General features: G+C 35.4%; 1 protein-coding gene across 5 annotated transcripts in view; it reads right to left on the bottom strand.

The window, feature by feature from the left end:
- LOC122628573 (mannosyl-oligosaccharide 1,2-alpha-mannosidase IA) overlaps nucleotides 1-23,411 on the bottom strand; it is a 301,060-nt gene that overhangs the window by 24,055 nt on the left and 253,594 nt on the right. For 2 of the 5 annotated variants that reach the window (XM_043810984.1, XM_043810987.1), the window contains exons 2-4: nucleotides 20,936-21,108; nucleotides 19,742-20,307; nucleotides 5,707-5,922 (exon numbers count right to left, since the gene is read on the bottom strand). In XM_043810984.1, coding sequence (XP_043666919.1) covers nucleotides 5,707-5,922; nucleotides 19,742-20,290 — 765 coding nt within the window. In that variant the 5' untranslated portion in view covers nucleotides 20,291-20,307; nucleotides 20,936-21,108. Of the gene's footprint in view, nucleotides 1-5,706; nucleotides 5,923-19,741; nucleotides 20,326-20,935; nucleotides 21,109-23,411 lie in introns of all 5 variants that reach the window. The other 3 variants (XM_043810986.1, XM_043810988.1, XM_043810983.1) reach the window with 3 other exon arrangements.

The raw sequence follows: 23,411 nt of genomic DNA, 5'->3' as shown, positions 1-23,411 counted from the left end.
ATATACGTGATACATATACATTTTATACACCTATAATATAATATATTATTATTATAATCTCAAAATTAATTTCTTTTTATTTCATCACTATATTAATATTGTAATATTTTTTATTATTATTAAACTTATTAATATTATAACCATTAATGGTTATATTATACCTCAATATAATAATTATTAATATTAATTGTTACATATAACGAATAATTTTATTAATAATTCCTTTTTCAAAGATATAGAAACCGTTCTGATACTTATGTAAGTGCAACCGATATGTAACCGTTCTGATACTTATGTAGGCGTCTCGAGCGTTGGAAGTGCAACGAGAGAAAAAGATGATAATAATAATAATGAATGAATGAAAAAAAGCAAACAGAAAAATTAAAAAAACAAATAAAAAAAAAAGAAAGGAAATGAAAAAAATGATAAAAGGAAAAGAAACATTCTGCCGTCCGGACGTGCCCGTTTTACAAACGCATATAAGGAGGAGAAGGACCTTAAATGCACGCGAGTATTATAAATGCGCCTGGGACGTTCCTTCTTGGTCCACCTTTTTTCAAATAAATGCTACTACGAAATACACGGGCTCGATCGATTCTTCTTTCTGAGAACTTGCAGTGTTTCTTTTTTTTTCTTGTTTATTCATGTGTACCACGTTCAATGGTATTCACAAGGGAGAAGAAAGATAAAACACGATCTTTCGTGAATATTTTTTTCTTTTCTTTATTTTTATTCTATTTTTTTTTTTTTTTCTAGAAAAATATGTAACAAAATTTTCGTCTGGAGCATTATTTAAAAAAACAAAAAATCGTTTAAAAAGATATTTCACAATTTTTATCGATCTTCTATTAAATATTATCGAATAATTTTTATTACCTATTGTTGTTCATTTGAATAATATTATCATTATTTTTATGATGAGTTTTAATCCGTTTAATTTTTGTTTCTCTCTCTCTCTCTCTCTCTCTCTCTCTCTCTCTCTCTCTCTCTCTCTCTCTCTTTCTTTTAAATCGTGACCGTATTTCGTTCATGCATAATACGACAGGGGCCATTCTCGTTTTACTTTCTTGTAAGCAGTTGAGTCCCTCGCGGCAAATTTAACGGCCTTCCGAATCGTGAACGAGTCTATAGAAACTTGAACAGAAACCACTTCCGATTCTCGCCTTGTTGTTAACGAAAGATACGAAATCATGACGACCTTTTTGTTTTTAAAATCATAATAACGATGATCGAGAAAAAAATAAATAATAATTTTGATTGCTCGAAATGTTATCGAAAAAAAAAATATATATATATATCTACATAAAATTTAATTGTTTGAAATATTATTAAAAAAAGGAAAAGCAAGAGAAATTAATTTTAAATAAATGAAAATTAAAAAAGTAAATTAAAAAAATTATTTTCAATTGCTCGGAATATTATTGAAACGAAGAAAACGAAAATACATTGATAAAAACTTTGTGGTTTCGTTTCGAGGGGAAAGAGAAAAAATCGAATGGAATTTCACCGGCGAGAATTTTTTGTTACGTTTCCAAGTTGGTATTAGCCACAATGAAAGGCGAATTTCACTTTGAACGGAAAAAGAAAAAAGAAAAAAGGAAAAAAAAGGGAAAAGGGAAAAAGAAATGTCGTCCTTCAAGCTCTCTGGTATTTTTCCAACATCATAAAAAATACTTGCCCGGAACGTTCTAATCTTTCTAGGCGATTAATCGCGAGTGATCCTTCCTGCAATAACTTGGACGTAAATTTCAAGCAGAATTGCGTTCCTTTGTGCGAGAGTCCTTGGCCTCTCTTAACGTTTGAAAAACGCTGAAGGAAATATTAACGTTAATATAGCCAACGAAAATAATGAAAAATGTAAAAAAAGCATTCATAATTAAAACAACACTGGTACTATGAAAAAAGAAAAAATAAAAAAGAAAGAGGGAAAAAAATGAACTTGAAAGAGGAGAGAGAGAAAGAGAAAGAGAGAGAGAGAGAGAGAGATCCAACACTTTTTTTTTACATAAACAATTAGGTCCATTTTGTAATTTAATAAAAATATGAATTTGAGAGAGAGAGAGAGAGAGAGAGAGAGAGAGAGAGAGAGAGATCCAACTTTTGCAATTTAATAAAAAATATGAATTTGAGAAAAAGAGAGGAAGATATATATATATATTTTTTAACATATAACAATTAGTTCCGCTTTTATAATTTATCGAAAAAGCATAATAAAATTATAACCGGAAGAAAAAAAGAACCAAAAAGAAAAAAAGAAAAAGAACGAAAGGGAAACGAACAAATAACGAAAAAAAAAAAAAAAAGAAAATTAAAAAGAAACTAAAAAAGAAAAAAACAAGAAAGAAATAGATCGAATACAACAAGATGACGAAAGTTAAAGCGAAATTTTCACGGAACACTTTGATACCTTTATAATCCCGTTAACGTAGAGTCTAATAAGAAAACGTTCAGCAGTTGGTTGGGTGTTAAATTCGAAAATCGTGTTTGCGAAGTTTCCTGGATAGGCGAAGAGTAAAGAGAGTAAGAGAGAATCGTATTCGTGGGGGCAAACTAAAACGAAGAGAACGGTGGGCAGAGATTCTGGCAGGTGTGACAGGCCGGTTAACGTGAGGAAAGGTGCCACACGGTTGGCTAATACGGCAAGTTATCCACTTAGAAATTCGCCTTAATACCACGTAAGAGAAAGAGAGAGAGAGAGAGAGAGAGAGAGAGAAGGAGACAGACAGACAGACAGAGATAGGGAGACAGAGAAAGAGAAAGAGAGAGAGGGAGAGAGAGAGAGAGAGAGAAAGATAGAGAGAGAGAACTCGAGGTGTTAGGACTCGTGCTTTCGTTGCACTCTCTCCCTTCCTTTAGCCTCTTCCACCCCTTCTCATCATCCCTATCAAAAGTTGCACCAACACTTTCAACACCGTCTAACACACGTACCCTATGCGCCACCCTGTTACCTAAGTTCAGATAAACCAAGCTAAGTTTCCAGTCTGCTACTTACGAAACTGCCAGCAAGGAAAATGCCATAGCTAAAGTTTATTCGCAGTTTAGGGTTCCCGTTAGAGAAATACACATGGAGACATTGATTTACATATCGATTAACTTATTTAACACCTTAATCAGGATCGCGGGACATTAGATTTTCATTTCGTTTATAGTTTTAGATATGATTGATGTAAGCTACGGTATATATTATTATTATTATTATTATTATTATTATTATTATTATTATTATTATTATTATTATTATTAATGAATGTATGAGTTAAATAATAATTTCTTTATATTTCTTTTGAACATTTTACAATAATAAAATCAACTTGTTAATGATGAAAATGATTTTGCCTTTTAAAGGCAATGTTGATATATATATATATATACACACACGTAGATAAATGATTTATAAGTATTTATGAATTTATTTATATTAAAAAAAAAAAAGAAGAAATAAAAAGATGAGAAAAAAATGGAACGTCGAGAGAAAACGATTTTAAACGAAAAAAAAAAGAGAAAAGAAAAGAATGTAGAAATCAGGTTTGCGTTCTCGAAATTCTCGACCTACTTTTTCTTCTTTTTTATCTTACTCCGTTCACAATCTCGCTACATTTTCTACTCAAGATCAGGCCGGTTTCAATCAGTATATCCCGATTAATTTCTACGGTTATCTATACTCCCATCTATTATCTACATCACATATGGTATAATCGAAAGTTTCTAACTGATATTAAATTCACCTGTTCAATTGCGATACACATTTAATTCGATACGAAAACCATTTGATTAATTACACTTTCTCGAGATTTCTTCAGCTATATTTTTTTCCTTTCTTTTCTTCAGACCGCAAAACTAGGAAAAATACTTTAAGAAACTTTTTGCAATCTGACATCGATCTTTAAAATCACTATCGATAACTTTCGATCATCATCGTATATATATATATATATCTATGTATCGTATACGATAAAGTTAATTGTTTCTTAACAAAGATATGAACTTAATCAATGAATGATAAAAGTTATAGAAAACAAAGGAATGCAAAAAAAAGAAAAATAAAAAAAAAACAAAAAAAAAAGAAAAGTTTTACATCAGAATTTTATCGACAGGTTGTTTCGATTATGCTACTAGGTAAAAATGATTTCTCTCTTCATCTTTCTTTCTCTTTCTTATATCGACTCGAAGCAGTTGGTTCATGCTACGAGAAAATCGAAAAAGGTTCGCCCTTGGAGTCGCGACTTTCGAACGCAAACACATTTCCGTGCTTCTTTACGGCGCAAAATGTGCGAGATGGTTTCCTTCGACACCTTCCTTTTATCCTTTTCTACACGGCCTTTTCGCATCGGCCTACGAAAAGTCTTTCCCGTCCGTACATATATATATGTGTGTGTGTGTGTGTATGTATGTATGTATGTATGCATGTATGCATGTATAGTACGTTCGTTCGTTCCATCGGGATTTGCAAAGGTTGGATTCGACGCGATCTATCGAAGGAACGACGCCAAACTCTACGAAAAGTTGACACGAGACGAAATTGCTTTTGGCTTCCTTCAACATATACACACACACGCACATATATATATATACAGATATATATTTTTTGTAAATATCATTCCGTGTATATACCTTTCCATTGCTTTCTCGAACTGTTCAAAGTCGAGGCTAATCGATTCTTTCTTTAAATTTGTCTAAACTATTATTATGCATGATAGAAAAAAAAAACAACAAAAAAGAAAGAAAGAAAGAAAGAAAGAAAGAGAAATTTGTATATTGGATTTTTTATTTAAAAATGATAGTTCTATCGTCGTTCAATCGTAAAATCAGATTGTATTTATTTTGAAATGATCATCTTCTTAATCAGAATTATTTTATAAGATAAGATATCGTACGCTTAGTGCTTATCATTCGAAAATTATTACAGTATGTTTTTCCAATGATATTTCTAAGATATTTGGTGAACGTTCTAAGATTCAATAACGAAAAATTATTACATAATTTTATATTTCGTTAAAAATATTTATGAGAGTAAAACAAAGAAGAAAATGTAATTGGTAAACGTTCTTATCAACTGGTAATTAATTAATATCTAATTCTAGATTACAAAACGTGTTGATGAAAGACGATACGAAAAAAAAAAAAAAAAAAAAAACAAGAAAAAAGAATGAAAATAAAATCGCGATTATAGTGATATCACAGGAATGATAAGGATTAATTAATATCTTATTCTATATAATATATAAAAGGAGCTGATAAGATGCTAGATAATTTGATATTCTATTAAAAGTATTTAGAATCATGAACTCTAATAAAAGAATAGTGCGATCGACAATATTACTGTTGACTGAAACGACAAAAGTGACAATTATCATAATCTTATTTTGGATTACGAAATACAGATACTTAGAAAATAGAAAAATAAAGAATCATGTAAGAATGTGTTAGCCATTGATAAAAAAAAAAAAAAAAATAATAAAACACAAACACACAACGATATATCACGAGCTTTCATGTCGTGAGATCGTTTTCCTTGAAAAGAAATGATGGCGTCGAAAGCAGTTTAAAAGCATATCGTGCGAGTGTCCAGCATGAAAAGAATCCATTTTCGAAGGCAATCTCTACGAAAGCTACCTGGATGAGATTCAGTTTGGTTTGACCAAACAGAGAAAAAGAAAGAGAAAGAGAAAGAGAGAAAACTAAGTAGGTAGCAAAAATGGTACTCACGATATCGAAATCCAGGTTCTCGGCAATCCAATCCCTGCCTTGCTTGAACTCATCGTGCAGACCCATGATGTAAAGGGTATCCAGACCATCGACTATGGTCGCACCCATCGTGGACGTGCCGAAGATACTGGCGCTGTGGCCCTTCTTCGAGATCGGCCTGAGCTCGTTTTTCCCCCAGGCGTACCTCACGTAATTGTCCCAGCCGTGCTTCATCATCTGGACAGGGCAGAAATAAACGTTCAAGTGGTATGCTCTTGATCGAGAAAACAGAGAAGGAGGAGAAGGAGGAAGAAAATGGGGAAGGAGAGAGTAGTAGTAGTAGTAGTGGTAATAGTTGTGTAGTTTCTCTCGTTCGAACGAAAAACTAGTCAAGGAAATCTTGGAAACGATTACGACCTTGGTACGACGACCGTGTCGACTGTTCCCTATCTCCTTGATCTTTCATTGTTCTTTTTTGTGTTTTTGTTTTATTTTTCTTTTTTATTTATATTTTTATTTATATTTTTATTTATTTATTTTTTATTTCCGAACTACCTTCGCCGATAGTCGTCATGTGTTTCGTACGTTTTCTTTTATTTCCATCCTTTCTTTTTCTTTTTCTTTTTTTTTTTACTTTACTACGACGTCTTTAGAGATTGATTGAATATTCTTTTTATGATATTTGTTTTTTATTATGTATTATTTTTTTTTTATTAATAAGCGATGAGTAATATTTAGTTTTAGAAATTGAGATGAACTTTTTCGTTGAATAAGAATAAAATTATAATAATATACTATAATTATATATATATATATATATATATATATATATATATATATATATCAAAGATATCGCAGAGAATGGACATCGTTAAGTTATAAAGGCCGAGCAATTTCAGATTTCTTTTAATAAGAGAATTTCGATTGGACCACCCAAGAGAAAACAAGATCGTTCGTGGATTTCTTGGAAAAGTCGAAAAGAATGGTGGCATAGCTCGGCGTTAGCTCGTAAGGAAGTTAGCAAAAGAAGGATCGTTAACAATCTTGGATATTCCAGGTGTTCACAAGAGAATCGTCGTTGTTCCTACCGGTAACCTGTGATATCCTGTGATGATAATTGCCCAGGAGGCAATATTCTTTGTGATAGAAGGATGAAGGGAGTAGGAAGTAAAGCAGAAGAAGAAACAAGAAAAAAGATGGACGTGTGGAGTGGAGTGGAGTGTTTCACTTAGAGGAGAAGACCTCGGTTTGTCTCGTGAGAGATTCATCTGCGGAATGTTTCTCGTCTTTCGTTTCGTTCTTCAACAGTGAAGAAGAAAAAGAACAAGAACAAGAACAAGAAGACGAAGAAGAAGAAGAAGAAGAAGATAAAGAAGAAGAAGGAGAAGAAGAAGAAGAAGAAGGAAGAGGAGTAGAACGAATAAACAAAAAAATATATGGAGAAGAAGAAATTCCACTTCCGTCCTGAGGTCGTTCGTTCCTACGTTTATCTTCTTCTAAACCGCGAATCTTTTTCTATCTCTCATTCTCTCTCTCTTTCTCACACTGTTACATAGCCATCAGAGGTAGATGACTTCATTCCGCGCGAAATGAAGTTCGTTTCTTCGCGAGGACTTTTCCTCCCCGAGCTACTCGAGAACAGAGGAAATGAAAGTTTGTTTTATTTGGAAGCTACGAAATGGCTCGAAGAAGACAACGAAAACGACGATACTGGAGGAGGAGAGTTGGAATGAACGTTACCGAGTATATACTATACTTAAACTTTTTCTTCTTTCTTACTATATATAAATCCGTTCAAAAAAATCGCGTAAAGGTTCGACCAAGGTTGAGTATCGGGATCTTTATTTAATGATTCTTTTTATTTAAAAAGAATTTATTAAGTTTCTATTTCGATAGAGAAAATTCGAGGATAGGTTCTTAACGAAGCGATGTATAAATAATTAAATATATTCGATAGATCCCTTCCTATCAGATAGAAATTTCAATGAATATTTTTGAAAAACAGTAAGATCCAACCGCAAAGTATAACGATCCCTTCTGGTTACTTGCCATCCGTAGAACATTATTTTCTCTTCCACCTTTATGATTTTTCGTTCCATTTGCCGAGATACCTTCGGTCACGGCACCTTCATCGCGTTTTTATGACGGCATAATTTAAGGGCAATATAATAACCCAGGACTCTTTAGGTCCACAGTGCTAACGGTAGAAGCGTTATATTTTTACTCTTTTACAATTTCCTGGAGAAGGGAATAAAAATCAAAGAAAAGTAGCGTTCTCTCTTTCTCTCTCTCTCTTTCTCTTTTTCTTTTTCTCTCTTTCAGGTAGAGATAGAATGAAAAGGAAGTATCAAGCGATGTAATAAAAATTGCTACACGATGAGTTTGAATTTTATCGTGCAGCGTGGAAAGTTTCTCGTGCAATATGATAAAGAAAGAAAGAAAGAAAGAAAAATAAATAAATAAATAAATACAAAAAAAAAAGAGAAAGAAGAAAAAGAAGAAAAAAAAAGAAAATAAGTATTTATTATTAATGAACAAATCTAACTGAACGCGGTACGATAAAATTTGGAATTAGTTTATTATATTACTCGTTTGCCAATTACTTTAACGAAACGAAACGAAACGTGACGTTCCTGAATTGAAAATTAAAATTGAGACTTGTCCTTGTTATTCGTTTCGAATTAAAAAATACAATTTCGTGGTTCGAACGTCGATGTTATCGGTCAGTACGAGAACATAGAAAATTGTAGCAAGCTTCGACGTGTCAGGTTTGCTTCGTTGCTCGTGCATCGTGGCTATCAACCCTTCCGCCATTATCCATGTAATCGCGGCTAATTTGTTCGTAGAAACCACGGTAAATGTTCGCCGCACGAGCGGCCCTCGGTCGGTAATCTGGTTAACATCCATGTTAGGATTAAACCATTAGCTTCGGTGTCAGACACCGGGGACTAAGGATGAAGAGAGAAGGTGAGGGAGGGAGAGAGAGAGAGAGAGAGAGAGAGAGAGAGAGAGAGAAAGAGAGAGAGTGAGTGAGTGAGTGAGTGAGTGAGTAAATGAGTGAAACAGTGAGAAAGTATGTAAGCGAGTGTGTGAGAGTGTGCCTCGCATATACGACGTGTGCCTTCACTCAATTATTCCCCATTTGTTGGCGCCATTTTTGCGCAAATCTTTTTCTTTGACTTTTTCTTACAATTAGCCCGATTCTCCAGCGTATTGTCCCTTTTTGCCACGATTTACAGGTAATTTCGTAAAGTGCCTCCCAACAAGATTGGAAAGCAGTGATAGATACAACATGTAATTATACAATATTATTATATAGGATGTTCGATCTCTTCGACGATGATATTATTCAAATTATAAATCCATCGAGAATTCTAGATAGGAAATATTTCAAACTTAATTTCATCGGGGATTTTTGAATGTTGAATTCAACGAGGTTACAAAACGTGAAGTACGATTTCCAGTTGGACTAACTTCGACACGAATTAATCTGTACCAATGAGCATCACCATCACAATCAACCAACCAACCAACCAACCAACCAACCAACCAACCAACTAACCGACCGACCGACCGATCGACCGATCGACCGACCAACCAAACGAACGAACGAACGACCGTGCTCGTGGTTTTTTTCGAGACTAACGCCGAGGACACTCGAGTGTTCGAATGGAAAATTTCATTGGACGAATGGCGAGAGAGTGGAAAGTATCAGCGAACTGTGTGCACTCGATCCTTGAAAATCGAGAATGGTAGGATATATTTTCCAAATTGGCCGAATTCTGAATTTTCATTAATAAACAGAATACATTGGGAAAGTTTGAAAGAAAACAGGAAAAAGAAAGAAAGAAGAAAGAGGGGAGAATTAAATAAAAAAATGTAGAAAAAAGATTGCTTTAATTTCCGATCCAAAGAGAACTGAATAAATGAGTAGAAAGATAAAGAAATATTTTTCTCTCCTTATTTCTTCTTTTCTTTTTTATTTTTTTTACAATTATATTTTTTCAATTCGAACATGAATTTTAATGCTATATTTAATCCTTATAGATGTCTTAAGAAAAAATGTAATAGAAACGTCGTTAATATCGCCGTTTAGTTGTGACTTTAACTTGTTTTACTAGAAAAAAAAAAAAAGAAAAGATACATACAGAATTCATTCGTTCGTTGCCTTTACTAAATAAAAAAATATAATAATTCGCAATTCACGATCTAATAATTTATTCAATCTTTCCAATTTCCGCTCTCGGTCCATTTTATTTTTAATCCAAATAAATTTTTTATATCTCCATATTAACCACCGATCGAAAATTTAACAGTGATCCTCTGATGAAAGGTAAAATATCCTACCTTGTAATCGAAAACGGAAGGATAATATTGGAATTATCAACATGGACGTTCCAGGATGAACGATGGTTCGTTGGATCGAATTTCGAGATTCTTGGGATTTAATGAGATCACGTAACGAATGGACGCTTATAATTGGACGCGTCCTGCCGTGAAGTCGGGCTCGCGCCTCGATGCACCGGATGATCCTGAGGGAACCGTGCGCTATGTATAATACACATGTAGTAATATAGTTCATGTACGTATATATAGATGTGCATATACATATGTACACGCATATGTGCGCACGTGTGTGTGTGTTTATGTGTATGTGTATATATATGTGTGTGTGTGTATATATATATATATATATATATATATACGTATATATATGTGTGTGTGTGTATATATATATATGTAGATCCGGCGAAAATGTATAAACGTCTTTTGCGAGAGGAACAAGTTGAAGGTAATTTTCCGCTTAGCGAGCAAGAAAAACTGGCGACGATAACGTTCCTTTGAGCGTTGATGTCGTCCAATCGCGTAGCTCCAAAGAAATATATTTCAACATTAAATTTGTGAATATTTTTTACTAACACCAAGAGAGAGAGAAAGAGGGAGAGAGAGAGGGGGGGGGGAAACCATGAGGGATTACATGTCCCCAAAGTGTGAAAATCTTTTGGATAAGAGAGACGAAAAAGACAGTAGAACGTTTCATCAAGATTTTTGAAAGATTCAGTCTAGACGTGCTGGAACCAAGAACATACTGATGGAAGAGTTCAAGAATGGTTGCTGAACGTGTTTGTGTGTTCAGACCGGTGGGCGCCAGGATACACTATAAATTCCTGTCTCAGCAAGCTCTTGCATTCTATTTTCTTTTCTTTTCTTTTCATTTCTATTTTTTTTTTCCTTCCACCTCTTCCTTGCGTACAAAAGGAATGGACTGGCACTGGGCTTAGAGGGTTCAGTCTGGAGCCTGGCAGGGCGTGAGAGCCACGACACTATAGGACTGTCTCTCTTTCTCTCTCTCTTTCTCTCATATACACATACATATACACACATATACATTTTCTCTCTCTCTCTCTCTCTCTTTCTTTTGAACGTACAAAATTCGCTGTTGGAGAGTGCCTTAGGAGGAATCTGCGTAGAGCTATACACACACAAATACACATATATATACTTATATATATACACCGACACCTTACGTCTCTCTATTGTGCACCAAGTGCAAGGAGCTTAGGAGAAACGCCCCTGGATATCTGGCTCATGCAGACAGGAAGCGAGAACGAATAAGAGAGAGAGAGAGAGAGAGGGGAGAGGAGGATAGAGAAGGAGAGAGGGAGAAGAAGAAGGGAGAGAGAGAGAGAGAGAGAGAGAGAGAGAGAGAGAGGTTAAGGTCGAGGAGCCGTTCGAGGGAATCCTACACGGATGCCGTTGCTTCGGGCCACTCCACCCGGCTTACCATAATTATGGCTTTGTTTATTATTGTTAGGCGAGTCGTGCATTGTGCCATCGAGGGGCTAATAGCGTGAATTAATCTCCGCTAAGTGGGAGCCGGTGCCAACGATGTTCCACAACCTTCTCCAGCAGGTCTCTCTCGCCCACGCCAAATCTATTCTCTGACCTTCAATGAAAGACGGCATCAAATGGTGCCAGAGTTCTCTTCCTCTTCCTCCTCCTCCTTCTCCATCTCCTCTTCTTCTTCTTCTCCTTCTTCTTCTTCTTCTTCTTCTTCTTCTTCTTCTTCTTCTTCTTCTTCTTCTTCTTCTTCTTCTTCGTTGTTCCTGTTCCTGTTCTTGAAGCTGTTACTGCCAACATATCTCTCTTGCTCTCTTTTTCTAGTTTGTTAAAAGGAACCGCCATGTCATTGTCCTGCTGGCACACCAAGCATCGATAGACAATACGACTTTGTCTTCCTTGCCGACGTTGTCCTTCAGTAGTACTCCTTCTCTCTCTCTCTCTCTCCCTCTCTCTCCCTCTCTCTCTTTCTCAACCCTTTTCCTTCTCTCTCTCTTTCTCTCTCTCTCATTCTTCCTCTCTCTTTCTCTTTCCTCTCTAAGGTGCCCTACTACGAATGAACGGAGAAAGGATTCGAGGAGCTGGAAATGGTAATCCGAGTGGAAGAGACTTGAACTGGTAGGAGGTAAATGCAACGATCAAGAGAGTTCCAAGGCATTTTATTATATCTTTTTCTTTTGCCCTTTTCCTTTTCTTTACTTTCTTTTTTCTTTCTTTTTTTTTTCTTTTAGAGAAGGTAAGCATACGTCTACGTACACGTAACCAGGATCTAATTTATTGGATAAAGTTTTGAGAAGTTAAAGTACAACGTCAGCTACTAATTTTTCTCTCCTCAACTCCTTCTTGGTCCAATCCAGCCCGGCCCGGCCCAGCTTAGCTCGGCCCGGCCCAGCTCAGCTCGGCCTGGCTCGGCTCAGCTCTGTTTTATTCTACTCTACTCTGCTCGACCCGGCCATGCTTTTTTTTCTCGAGATCCATTTGACCGATCAGTTTCAAGATCGTGGATTAACCATCGTCGGTAACGAGGTCAAGAATGATTACTGAGATAGTAATCGCCCACGTGTTCTTTCTCCGCGTATAAAAAGAAGACGGAGTACTAGAAGCGTCGGCAAGCTAATTTTATTCTCGTTAATACGACGGCCACGTCGGCGCCGTTGCTTTCGCAATTAGATCTCGAGATAAAAGAGACCAGTAACCGGCAACCATGACCAGTAAGACAAAGTTTAGAAGCAAAATTAGACGTCCGTTGTACATGTTGTATCTTCGATCTTCACAGTAGTCGAACTTTTTTATTTAAATCGCGATGGTCTTTATTTTAGGAAAACAGAAAGAATGAGAGAGAGAGAGAGAGAGAGAGGGAGAAGGAGAGAGAGAAGGAAAGAGAGAAGATCGAGTGACGATGTGTTTGCTTAGAATTTGCAATTTACATGATGATCACCGAGTAAATGACCAGTGTCATTAAGATAATCTTCGTGGTTAGTGTACGTGCTGGTGGTGTGTACTTCCACAACGTTCAATCTTCGAGATAACACGGTACGATTTAGGTATAAACATGGATGCACCGACGAACAAAGGATCGACTTACTCGAATTACCACAAGTACAAAATGGTCTTTCCTTCTTTCTTTATCTCTTAACATTTTCGAGATTCGGTAATTCGTGTGTTAAATGTTGAGAACTGGACGAACAATGGACGTGAGTTGTTCGTATAAAAGACGTCGATTGACGTTCTCGTTGAGACATCTATTTCTAACAGAGATAAGGAAAATCCTGAGGAGATGAGTCATCAATTTGTTACACTCGATTTTGTCCTTTCCTTCTTTTATCTTTTCTTTATCATCATCGTCGTCGTCGTCGTCGTCGTCGTCGTCGTCATCAGTATGATTATTATTATTATTATAATTATTATAATTATTATTAATTATAGTTCACAATTGAAATAAAAACGAGTAAGTGTTACTTGCATAAATTTTTCGACCGTTCTATCTCATACATATACATATATAGTATCACTACTCAATACTTCAATTAGACGATCGTAACTCAATGAATCATAAGATGACCGTATATGTCGTAAGCGTTCATTCATAATTGAAAGGAGAACGTTCCGCTAACGGATCAACCTACTTAAACAGGAATCATCCATATAACAAATACAAACACATGAGTTAAGTAATTGAACTCTTCCATATATGTATCGTTCATTTATGTATATACGAATAACAAATCGAATTAGTATCAAATTTTTCACAGAAAGATAATTTATGTATAGAGAATATCTATGTAGAAACGTTTAAAGCACTTTCCCAGAAACATTAACGATCAAAGGAATCTCAATTAATCATTTATTTTTTCTTTCTTTTTTTTTTTATGCTTTTAATTACGCTTAGACACGAACAAGTTCGTGACATTGCAATTCCCTAGACTCGTGGGATCGTCATATCGATTAACAATAATAACTAGAAGCGCCATTTAACCCAATGTTACTAATGGGAACGAAAGGTGTGCCGATTAGTATGCACAGCACTCATCCTGCATTGCGATTCGTAATTGCAAAATGTGCTAGATAGAGAGAGAGAGAGAAAGAGAGAGAGAGAGAGAGAGAGAGAGATGGAGAGATAGAGAAAGGATGTCGTAGTTGACATAGTTTCGATTAACGTCAGTAACACGACAGCTTATGTCGAGGAAATTTGTTCGACGTGTTGTTTTTATTTTATTTTATTTTTTGTTTTACTTTATTTCATTTTATTTCTCTTTTTTAAGTTGTTCGTAAAAGTCAAAACAAGATGGCTCCTGAGATTGCGAGTCAACGTTACGAGTCAGTCACTCATCAGAAACACGTAAGACGTGAAGAAATTTACGATCTCCACGGACTGAAAGTTTCTTTTCGAAGTACCATACTAAGGTAGAAAGAGAATAGATAAAAAAATAAAAGAGAAATAAGAAAAAAAGAAAAGCAAGAAGAGAGGAGAGAGAGAGAGAGAGAGAGAGAGAAAAGAAAGAAGGGGAGCAAAAACGAAGGAAAAAAAATAGATCGTAAAATCCAGTTGACACTCTTCGCCGCAGACTTTTAATGGAGGTTTCCCCTTGTAATAAAATTTACGAACTTACGTTTTATCACCTTGATATCTAATCGTAACTATTTTGATAGTTAACGAAAGATGTCGTCTTCGTCGTCGTAGTCGTTCGTTTAGAGCTTCGACTTATTTATTTACTTAATAGATTTTAAAATGATCGAGTGTTACGTACGTACATCGTAAGTAACGTTACGTACGTACGTTGCAATAATTACGAAATGTAGAGTAGTGATGGCAGCGAAATTGATGGTCGTAGGGTGGGGGTAAAACTCGACGAAAAGACCTAGCTATTATTTTAAACGTTCGTGGTGGTTATTCGATGGAAATACGACTAGAGATGAGGTTTCACGAGAGATAAAGAGAAAGAGAGACCAAAAGAGAAAGAGAGAGAAAAAGAGAAAGAGAAAAAGAGAGAGAGAAAGATAAAGAAAAAAATAAAAAAGAAATAAGGGTGGGAAGGAATGGAAATAGTATGCCGTTGATGGAAGGGATGAAATCAGTCGTTTTTCTAAAGAGAAATCTCGAAGAAACACCCTTAATGTGATTGACTCGTTATCTCTCTCGAAGCTTTTACTAAGTTGAAACCACCACCACCATTCCTGTACCCTCCCGATCCCTTTTCATCGTGCATATTCATCTTAATACTTTTTACTAAATTAATTAATTACATGAACACACATATACACACATATATATATATACACTTTTGCATGCATCGAAAATATGCACCAATGCTTTGAAAATAGACATCGTATTTTTCAATATCAATATCGCACAACGACGATAACATTTTTTTTTTAATACTTTTCCTACTGTTATTAGAAACTATAAGTATAGTTATCGATATCATGTTAACGAGACCATCAAAGAATAAGATTCATTCGCTTCCCTCTTGAATTAGATCGCTTCGTTACCCAGATTAAACTGTTTCTTCGGTCGACGAAAGAAAAGAAGAGTTCAACCCCTGTCCTTAGTAAATTATACACAAGTGGATTTTATTTAGCAGAAAAGAGGGAAGAATAGACTGATCTACTTCTCAGTTAACGAACAGATCGATCTTTCCGTCCTTTTTCGGACTTTTCATTTTGCTTTCTATTTTTTATTTATTTATTTCTTTTCTTTAATCCTCCTACTCTTTATTTTATAAATAACGATGGGGCTTGCATAAACGATTATAATATATTTTTATAATTCTATTTTTCTTCTTTTTTACTTTCCTTCTTTTTTTTTTTCAATCGAAGTCATCGTTCGTAAACACCCCTGTATTTTTATTTCTTTCTTATATTTTTTAATCAATTGTCACTTGTCTTCTTCTTTCTTTCTTTTTTTTTTAATTAGAAATAGAAAAACGAAAAAAGAAATTCGTACAACAAAAGACTTGTTACAGATCGTTCTCGAAATTCCTAACGTCGAATTTTCAATGTCCTTTCATTAATCCCAAGCTCCGCAATCGGTTTTTACCATCGGTCCTTCTCTTTATGGTTCAAACACCACACCGTCATCATCGTCACAGCACTACTACTAAAGCATCACGCGAATATCGACATCGACACAGTGGAACAAAACGGTCGAGCACAAAAGACTCGTCGATTCCTTTTTCCACCCTTACGATTCCCTTTTAATTTCCGTCTACCCTTTGCCGAGACGAAAAGTAAAAGTCTCACGCGAATTCGCGCAATATCGTTCTCTAATCGAACACTACGTTTCATAGCCAAAGTTAAAGTTAATCGTTCGCGAATTTCGAGACGGAAGAATCCATTCCCTTTGTTGAAGCTTTCTTCTCGTTGTATTTACGATCGAAAGCCTTTCGTATCTCGCTGATATCGCGAAAGAAATGATTCGATAAGGCTAATTTTTCTAAAAAAAAAAAAAAGAATGAAAAGTAAAAAAAAAAAACAAATAAAGAGGAAGAAGAGAAAGTGATATTATAATATACACGTTTCGCATTTTTTTAATTTATAACATATTTTCTTTTTTTCCCTTATAAATTTTTTGATATGTATGAATAATTTTGTTTCAATGATGCAAACGGTTTTTGTATGTTAGCGACATAAAAAGAGAGAATTCGATGGAGCTGTGTAATTCGTTAAATAAAAAAGAAAATAGATAAATAAAAAAATTAAATAAAAAGATAGAAAATAAATTTTGTTGATTTTTAATTCGTAATAATTTTTATTTGTTAATTTGATAAATCGTAATTGAGGAATATAACTTGTTTTTTATTATTCGAACAGATTTCATATTTCAAGTAGCTCGATTAAGTCGAATCTGATAAGAAATATTTCACTGTCAATAATATCGAAAAGAAGAATTCAATGAAGCTAATTTGTTAAATAAATAAAAATATAAATAAATTACTGGTTTATTTTGTCAAAATTTTTATTTATGGCTTTAATAAATGGGCTAGATGAATAGTATAATTTCTCTTTTTTTCTAATTATTCTATATCTCAGTGATATGAAAAGAGAACATTCAATGAGGCTTATTCGTTAAACAAAAACAGAAAAAAAAGAAAAAAAAAGAAAGAAAAAAATAAATAAATTACTGATATTTATCTTATAATGATTTTTGTTTATGACTTTGATAAATCGTAGTTGGAGAATATGATTTGTTTTTTTAATGATTCGAATGGATTTCATATCTCAGTGATATAAAAAGAGAAAATTCGATGAGGCTAATTTGATAGAAAAAATAAAAATTGAACAAATAAATAAATTACTGATATTTATCTCGTAATGATATTTATTTACGACTTCGATAAATCGTAGCTGAGGAATATAATCTACTTTTTTTCTAGCGCTTTGAATGGATTCCGCATTTCGTTGATAGAGAAAGAGAAAATTCGATGAAGCCGATTTAAAATAAATAAATAAATAAATAAATAAATAAATAAAATAAAATAAATAAATAAATAAAAATGAAAATAAGAGATAAAAAAGAATTTAAAAAATTCCTGATCTATTTATTTCGCAACAATTTTCATTTATGACTGTGATAAATCCTAACTGTGGAATATTAAAAACGAAAAAAAAAGAGGAAAAAAAAAAGAGAAAAATATAAAAAAATTCCTGATCTGTTTATTTCGTAACAATTTTCATTTATGACTGATGATAAATCTCAGCTGAAGAATATATATATATATATATATATATATATATATATATAAACCTATATGAAAAAAAAAGAAAAAAGAGAGAGAGACAGAAAAAAGAACCTTTTTTAAAAGCAAAACATAAATAAAAATAAAAAAAGTTAATTTTTTGTACTTTCAGTAGAAGTTGAAAAGAGATGTTTGACGTTTTCTCGTAGCTCGATTAATCGAATCTGATAAGAAAATGTTTTTGAAAGGCGTGTTCTGGGTGACACGGTAAAGTAACGGCAAGAAATCGAAACGCAGATCGTTTCTTTTTCGTCTTTCCAGGATCGACGTCGCGATTAATTCTGTTGACTCGGCAAACGCTTAAATCATCCTCCGAGGGAGGAAGGACGCGCAGTGAACTATAATTTTCAAGCAAGAAACGAAGACTCAGCCGGTCGTTTCTCCGACGAGTAAAATAACGAGACGAAGACTACGAAGGAAGAAAAAGATAAAAAAAAGAAAAAAATAACAAAGTGAAAGAGACAGAGAGAGAGAGAGAGAGAGAGAGAGAGAGAGAGAGAGAGAGAGAGAGGGGGGGAGAGAAAGGAAGAGAGATAGAGAGAGAAAGAAAGAGATCATAAATGTAGGAAAGAACGAACGAATGTCATTGAAATCCCATCTAAGTGGAAATTGGAGATCGTAAATTAAGTTAATTACGTCATTATCTTCGTTTACCTTGGCACGTTCGTAGAATCGGCGAAGATCGATCGATCATCTTTTTTTTCTTCCTCGTGTAAAAGGATTTTCATATTTTAAATTTAAATTTTTTAAATCTAATTTCATAAAAATATATATGTATGAGATATCGCTAAATATTATTTATATGATAATAATAATGATATTAGAGAGCTAATTCATTTATATATATATATATATATATATATATATATATATATATATATAAAATCTTTTACTAATGCTTCAACATTTTTGATTAAAGATTATTCATTCGTAAGATAATACTGAGTACAAGGTAGATCGATTCGAATTTATAAAACTTCATCTACGTTTATCTCGTGACACAAAAAATCTATCTTTAACACAAAAATCGTAGAGCATCGAGAAATTTTTTTTTGACTACCTTTTTTTTCTGGTGCTTCAAGATATCCTTCCTTTTCTTCTTCACCTTTGTCATCATCATTTCCTTAGATCTTTTTTGTCTTCTTATATATAATAAAAAGATTAGAGAGATAGAAAGAATTATGTTCTCACTTACCGTCATAGGATTCGTTAACATCACGATAAGAGATAAGAAATATCTTTAATCTATGTAGATTATCGTTGATCAAACGATATTCAATTTCTGCGATAAGAACTTCGATTTTGTTTCGAAGCAATCTCGGAAATTCGTTATCATCGATTTTTTTTTCTTTTTCTTTTACAATTTTCAAGTAATTTTTCTCTTTATATATAAGTATATGTATATACGTATGCATCGTGTTAAGTCATGTTAACCACTTTAAATGGATCACAACATATATTTATGTATACATACATATAGATTTTGAAGGAAATTGATGATTTCGGTTTGCGAGATTGCATCGTTGGAGAGGACGGAATAAACTGTATTCATCGAGAGAGGTCGAAAGGCTCGATTCGAACTTTTGGTCGAGTGGAGGACGATGCCTCGTAAAGTTACTGTTTCAAATCCATACTTATGAAGTTAATAGCGGAGCGCGATAACGCTTTAAGTACATAAACCCGTTCGTTGGTGCGCATAAAATTTGGCTGCTGGGATACCTTTGCCACTAAAATATACCTTCCACTAGCCAAACTTTCTTATTCCACGTACACGAGAGGATTTATGAAACGAGAAGGATGGCAAATCGGTTTACGATTTAATAAACCGATAAGATTCGTCATTGTGATACATGTTCACTAAAATTATAGTTCAGCTGTTTAACGATATAGCTGAACAATTTAAGGTAAATGAAGGTAAATTTTATTTTTAAGATTTTACTTCCGAAGATTATATCTCGATCTAATAGAAAATAACTCACCTCCTTGATCTTCTCACGTCGTTGATGAGTGACATCATCCAATGGCGGGTTGGGTGGTCTAACGACGTAAGGACCTGGAAGTGGTGCTGGTGGTGGTGCAACGGCAACAGAAACTACGGAAGGCCTATGAACCGTCCTAACGAGGGTGAACATTCGTCGATCTTGTTTATCTTCGATTCTGTTCTCTTCGCGAGCCAAACCTTGCCCAGCAAGTCCTCCAGCAACAGCACCAGCACCAGCACCATCGGCAGCACCACCACCAGCACCACCAATAGGTACAGCATTATCCTGGATCCAAGCTGGATTTACTTGTTCCGCACGTTCCTCTGGTGCGACACCTCTTTCAACGACACTGGTCAGGTCGCGTCTGGTTACGAATGTTCCAGTTAATAGAACGATCAGTATCACCGAAAAAAGTCCACTGATCGCTAGCCTCTGCATCAACCTCATCTCGCCAATGCACCACTTGCTCTTACTTCCACAGCAGCCACTTTCTATCTCCGTCTCAGGCAACGTTCCACTCCTATCCACGGAACTGCACAATCGCATCGCGTGCCGCAGGACACCTTTTGTAAGTCAGAACCCTTTGTCCTTTTTTGTACCTTCGTTCGGTACCTACATATCTACCTTTCTTTGTTAAACGGACTGTCGCGGGACGATCCAAGGACACGATCTCGATAATCCTTATTTCTTTTATTTTTAATAAAGGATTTTCGAATCTTGTCCTTCCCTTTTTCTATTTCATTGTATTTCCAATTTATTAAATTAACATTTATCTAAAAAGCTTCAGGTCGTTTAGAATAGACTGATAATCGAAAACGTTCTTAATTATGTAAGATCAAAGTTTCTTCCTCATTTCCTCCCTCTCTCTTTTTTTTTCTCTCTCCCTGAATCTCTGTTTCTTTCTCAGTGGAAATTCAACGAATTTGATCGTCAGCAACGATCGACCAAAGAACGCAAATCGAACGTCCCTCGACTCTCTTCGTGAGATCCGGCTGAACGTGAAATTTTTATCGTAACACGAGGGAACTGTTCCAATTTCTCTCTTTCCCTCCCCTCCTCCCCCCTCTCACTCTGGTCGATCGTTTTACCGTGAATCGATTTCTACGTTTCTTGCCCATTTAAGGTGTAGAATATCGAAGTCCGAAAAATAAGAAAGGTAGAATCGAGAAGAGCAGAGCCAGAGATACTTACTCGTTCGATCGCTCGTCCCAGTAATTCGAGTTCGTTCGGTGTTTGTTCCGAGAAGATTCTTCGGCAACGAGGATGAGATTATCTTAGAGTGCGACGTATTGTTGTTGTTGTTGTTGTTGTTGTTGTTGTTGATAACTCGATATCATCGGAGGTTCGATCAATTTATCCAGCAGCTATATTATACCAAGGATAACAGAAAAAAAAAAAGATCGATCGTGTTAACAATCCACCAATGAAAGACTCAATCCAATTAACAATTTTCTATATTTCGTAAATCTTGAAGCAGAAGTTGCCAAAAGTATTAAACGTATCTGTTTCCCTCTATATGGCGTATATGTATGTATTATATGTGAGTGTGTCCGTAGATAATAATCACACGATTATTAAATCTAAATCATTCGATGATAAAATTGATAGCTAATTAAAACGTCCGAGTGGTCAATCCAATTTATTGTTTAAATAATCCGACGAGAGTGTTATACGTTCTCTTATTACGTACGTACATAAAATGTTTCAAATAAAAGCCTTTGAAAAATCCGATCGATCGTTCGATCCTTCGAACGTTCGACGGATCGAAACAACTCGTCCCTCTCTTCTCCCCGGAGAAACCGAGAAATATTGGCCGGTAATGAGGATGGATATCTCTTCTCTTGGTGACGAGAGAAGGGAAGGGTGAGAAGGGGAAGAGAAGGGGATGCCTGCTGTTTCTCGTTGGAACGAGAAATCGTCGAGGACGAGACGGTTTACGGATTTCAAAGTCTTTTGCCGAAACGTGATCGCTGCATTTTTTATCGAGACACCCATACCAGTGGAAAGAGAGATGGAAAGAGGAGTAGAAGAGAGAGAGAGAGAGAGAGGGGGGGGGGGGAGGGGGGAGAGGTGGATGAGAAAGGAAGGTTTTCTCGGTTCCAGCTCGCACCGAAAAGCCGCGTACATTTTATCGACCGCTCAGTGCGGTCGTTACACCTGCGGTCTTCGAGTTCTCTCTCCCTCTCTCTCACCCTCCTTCCGTCTCACCATCTCTTGCCACTACACACCTCCTTCTTCCCTTTCTTCTCCCTTCTTCGAACAGTAGGACAGTATCTCGTCTTCTTGAACGTATTTCGCATTTCGCCTGATTCTCTCCTACCTGTTTGTCCAACCGACAAAGAATTTTCACGAAATTTGTATATATCGCAAACGTTAATCGTATCGAATTTGATTAGATAAGGTACATCGATTAGTTAGGATTAGATATGGAAAGGATCGGATAAATATTAGGAATGTATCTATTTCGATATGTATCTTCCAAGTATATATGTTTATCGTTTATAATAATTCTTTTTTGCTTGTGGAATTCGATGGAGGGAAAGTAAAGAAATAAAGAAAAAAGGTATAAAAAGTCGCAAGAGAGAGAGGGAGAGAGAGAGAGAGAGAGAGAGTGTGTGTGTGTGTGTGTTTATCGTTTATGATCATTTTTTTGTTTATAGAATTCGATGGAGTAAAAATATAAAAAAAAATAAGAAAAAGGGTGTAAAAAGTCGGAAGAGAAAGAGAAAGAGAGAGAGAAAGAGAGAGAGGTCGTCCATCAAATGCACTTAAAGAATTTTCAATATGTGGTAACGCGTCTAAGAGGCATCCAGCGAATTCGCTTTTGCGATATCGCATGTCGAACTATTCGCGTGGGGTAGGTACGTTCCGCAATCGAGGAGAACTGTCGATAGTTGAAAGTAGGGAAGCCTCAAAGTTTGAGATAACGGGATGGCTCGCGAAGTATACTCTACTCGCGAACGATATCGCAGTGTTTCTCAATGTGAAGATGTATATCCTAGTATCAAAAGTAAACGTGAGAGAGGAGAGAGAGAGAGAGAGAGAGAGAGAGAGAGAGAGAGAGAGAGAGAAATACCAAAGAACTAGTATAAATATTTCATAAGATAAACTTTTTATCTTTTATCTTTGAAGAATATATCCGACGAAAATATATAGGACGTACGAATCGGGCGATCGAATTATCAATATTATAACTTTTTTAACCATTTGGAAAAGTCGTAAAAAGTTGAGAAACACTGCGATATCGCAAAGTGCCGATTCGAATGACCGTCGATCGTAAAGGTACGAAAGGTAAAGAGTAAGAAGAAGGAAAGGATAAAGGAGGAGGACGTGCGTGCCTCCCAGATGGCGTCTTCGGTTAAACGAGAAGAGGGTAAAAGGGTGGATTCGAGAGGAGTTGGAGGGAAAGAGAGGGAGATAGGTAGGTAAGAAGGTAAGGAAGTAAGAGGAGGGAGGACGAACGTCGCGAGAAGATAAATCGTCGGTGGTACACTCGGTGGCCAATAAATCGTGCGGCACGGCCCTGAGGTTACGAAGATTGCTACGTGTCACATTCTTGTGGAAAATTGGAGCGGAGAAGTAGCTTTAAAGAGCAGGCAAATTCGCGTCGCCGAGTGGACGCTTCTTCTAAATGCGGTCGACCACCCACCGATCGAGCTGTAATCGA

This window comes from Vespula pensylvanica, chromosome 4, assembly GCF_014466175.1.
Source record: "Vespula pensylvanica isolate Volc-1 chromosome 4, ASM1446617v1, whole genome shotgun sequence".
Taxonomy (NCBI): Eukaryota; Metazoa; Arthropoda; class Insecta; order Hymenoptera; family Vespidae; genus Vespula; species Vespula pensylvanica.
Note: the sequence above shows the minus strand (reverse complement) of the source record. Positions and strands in the feature narration are given on the sequence as shown.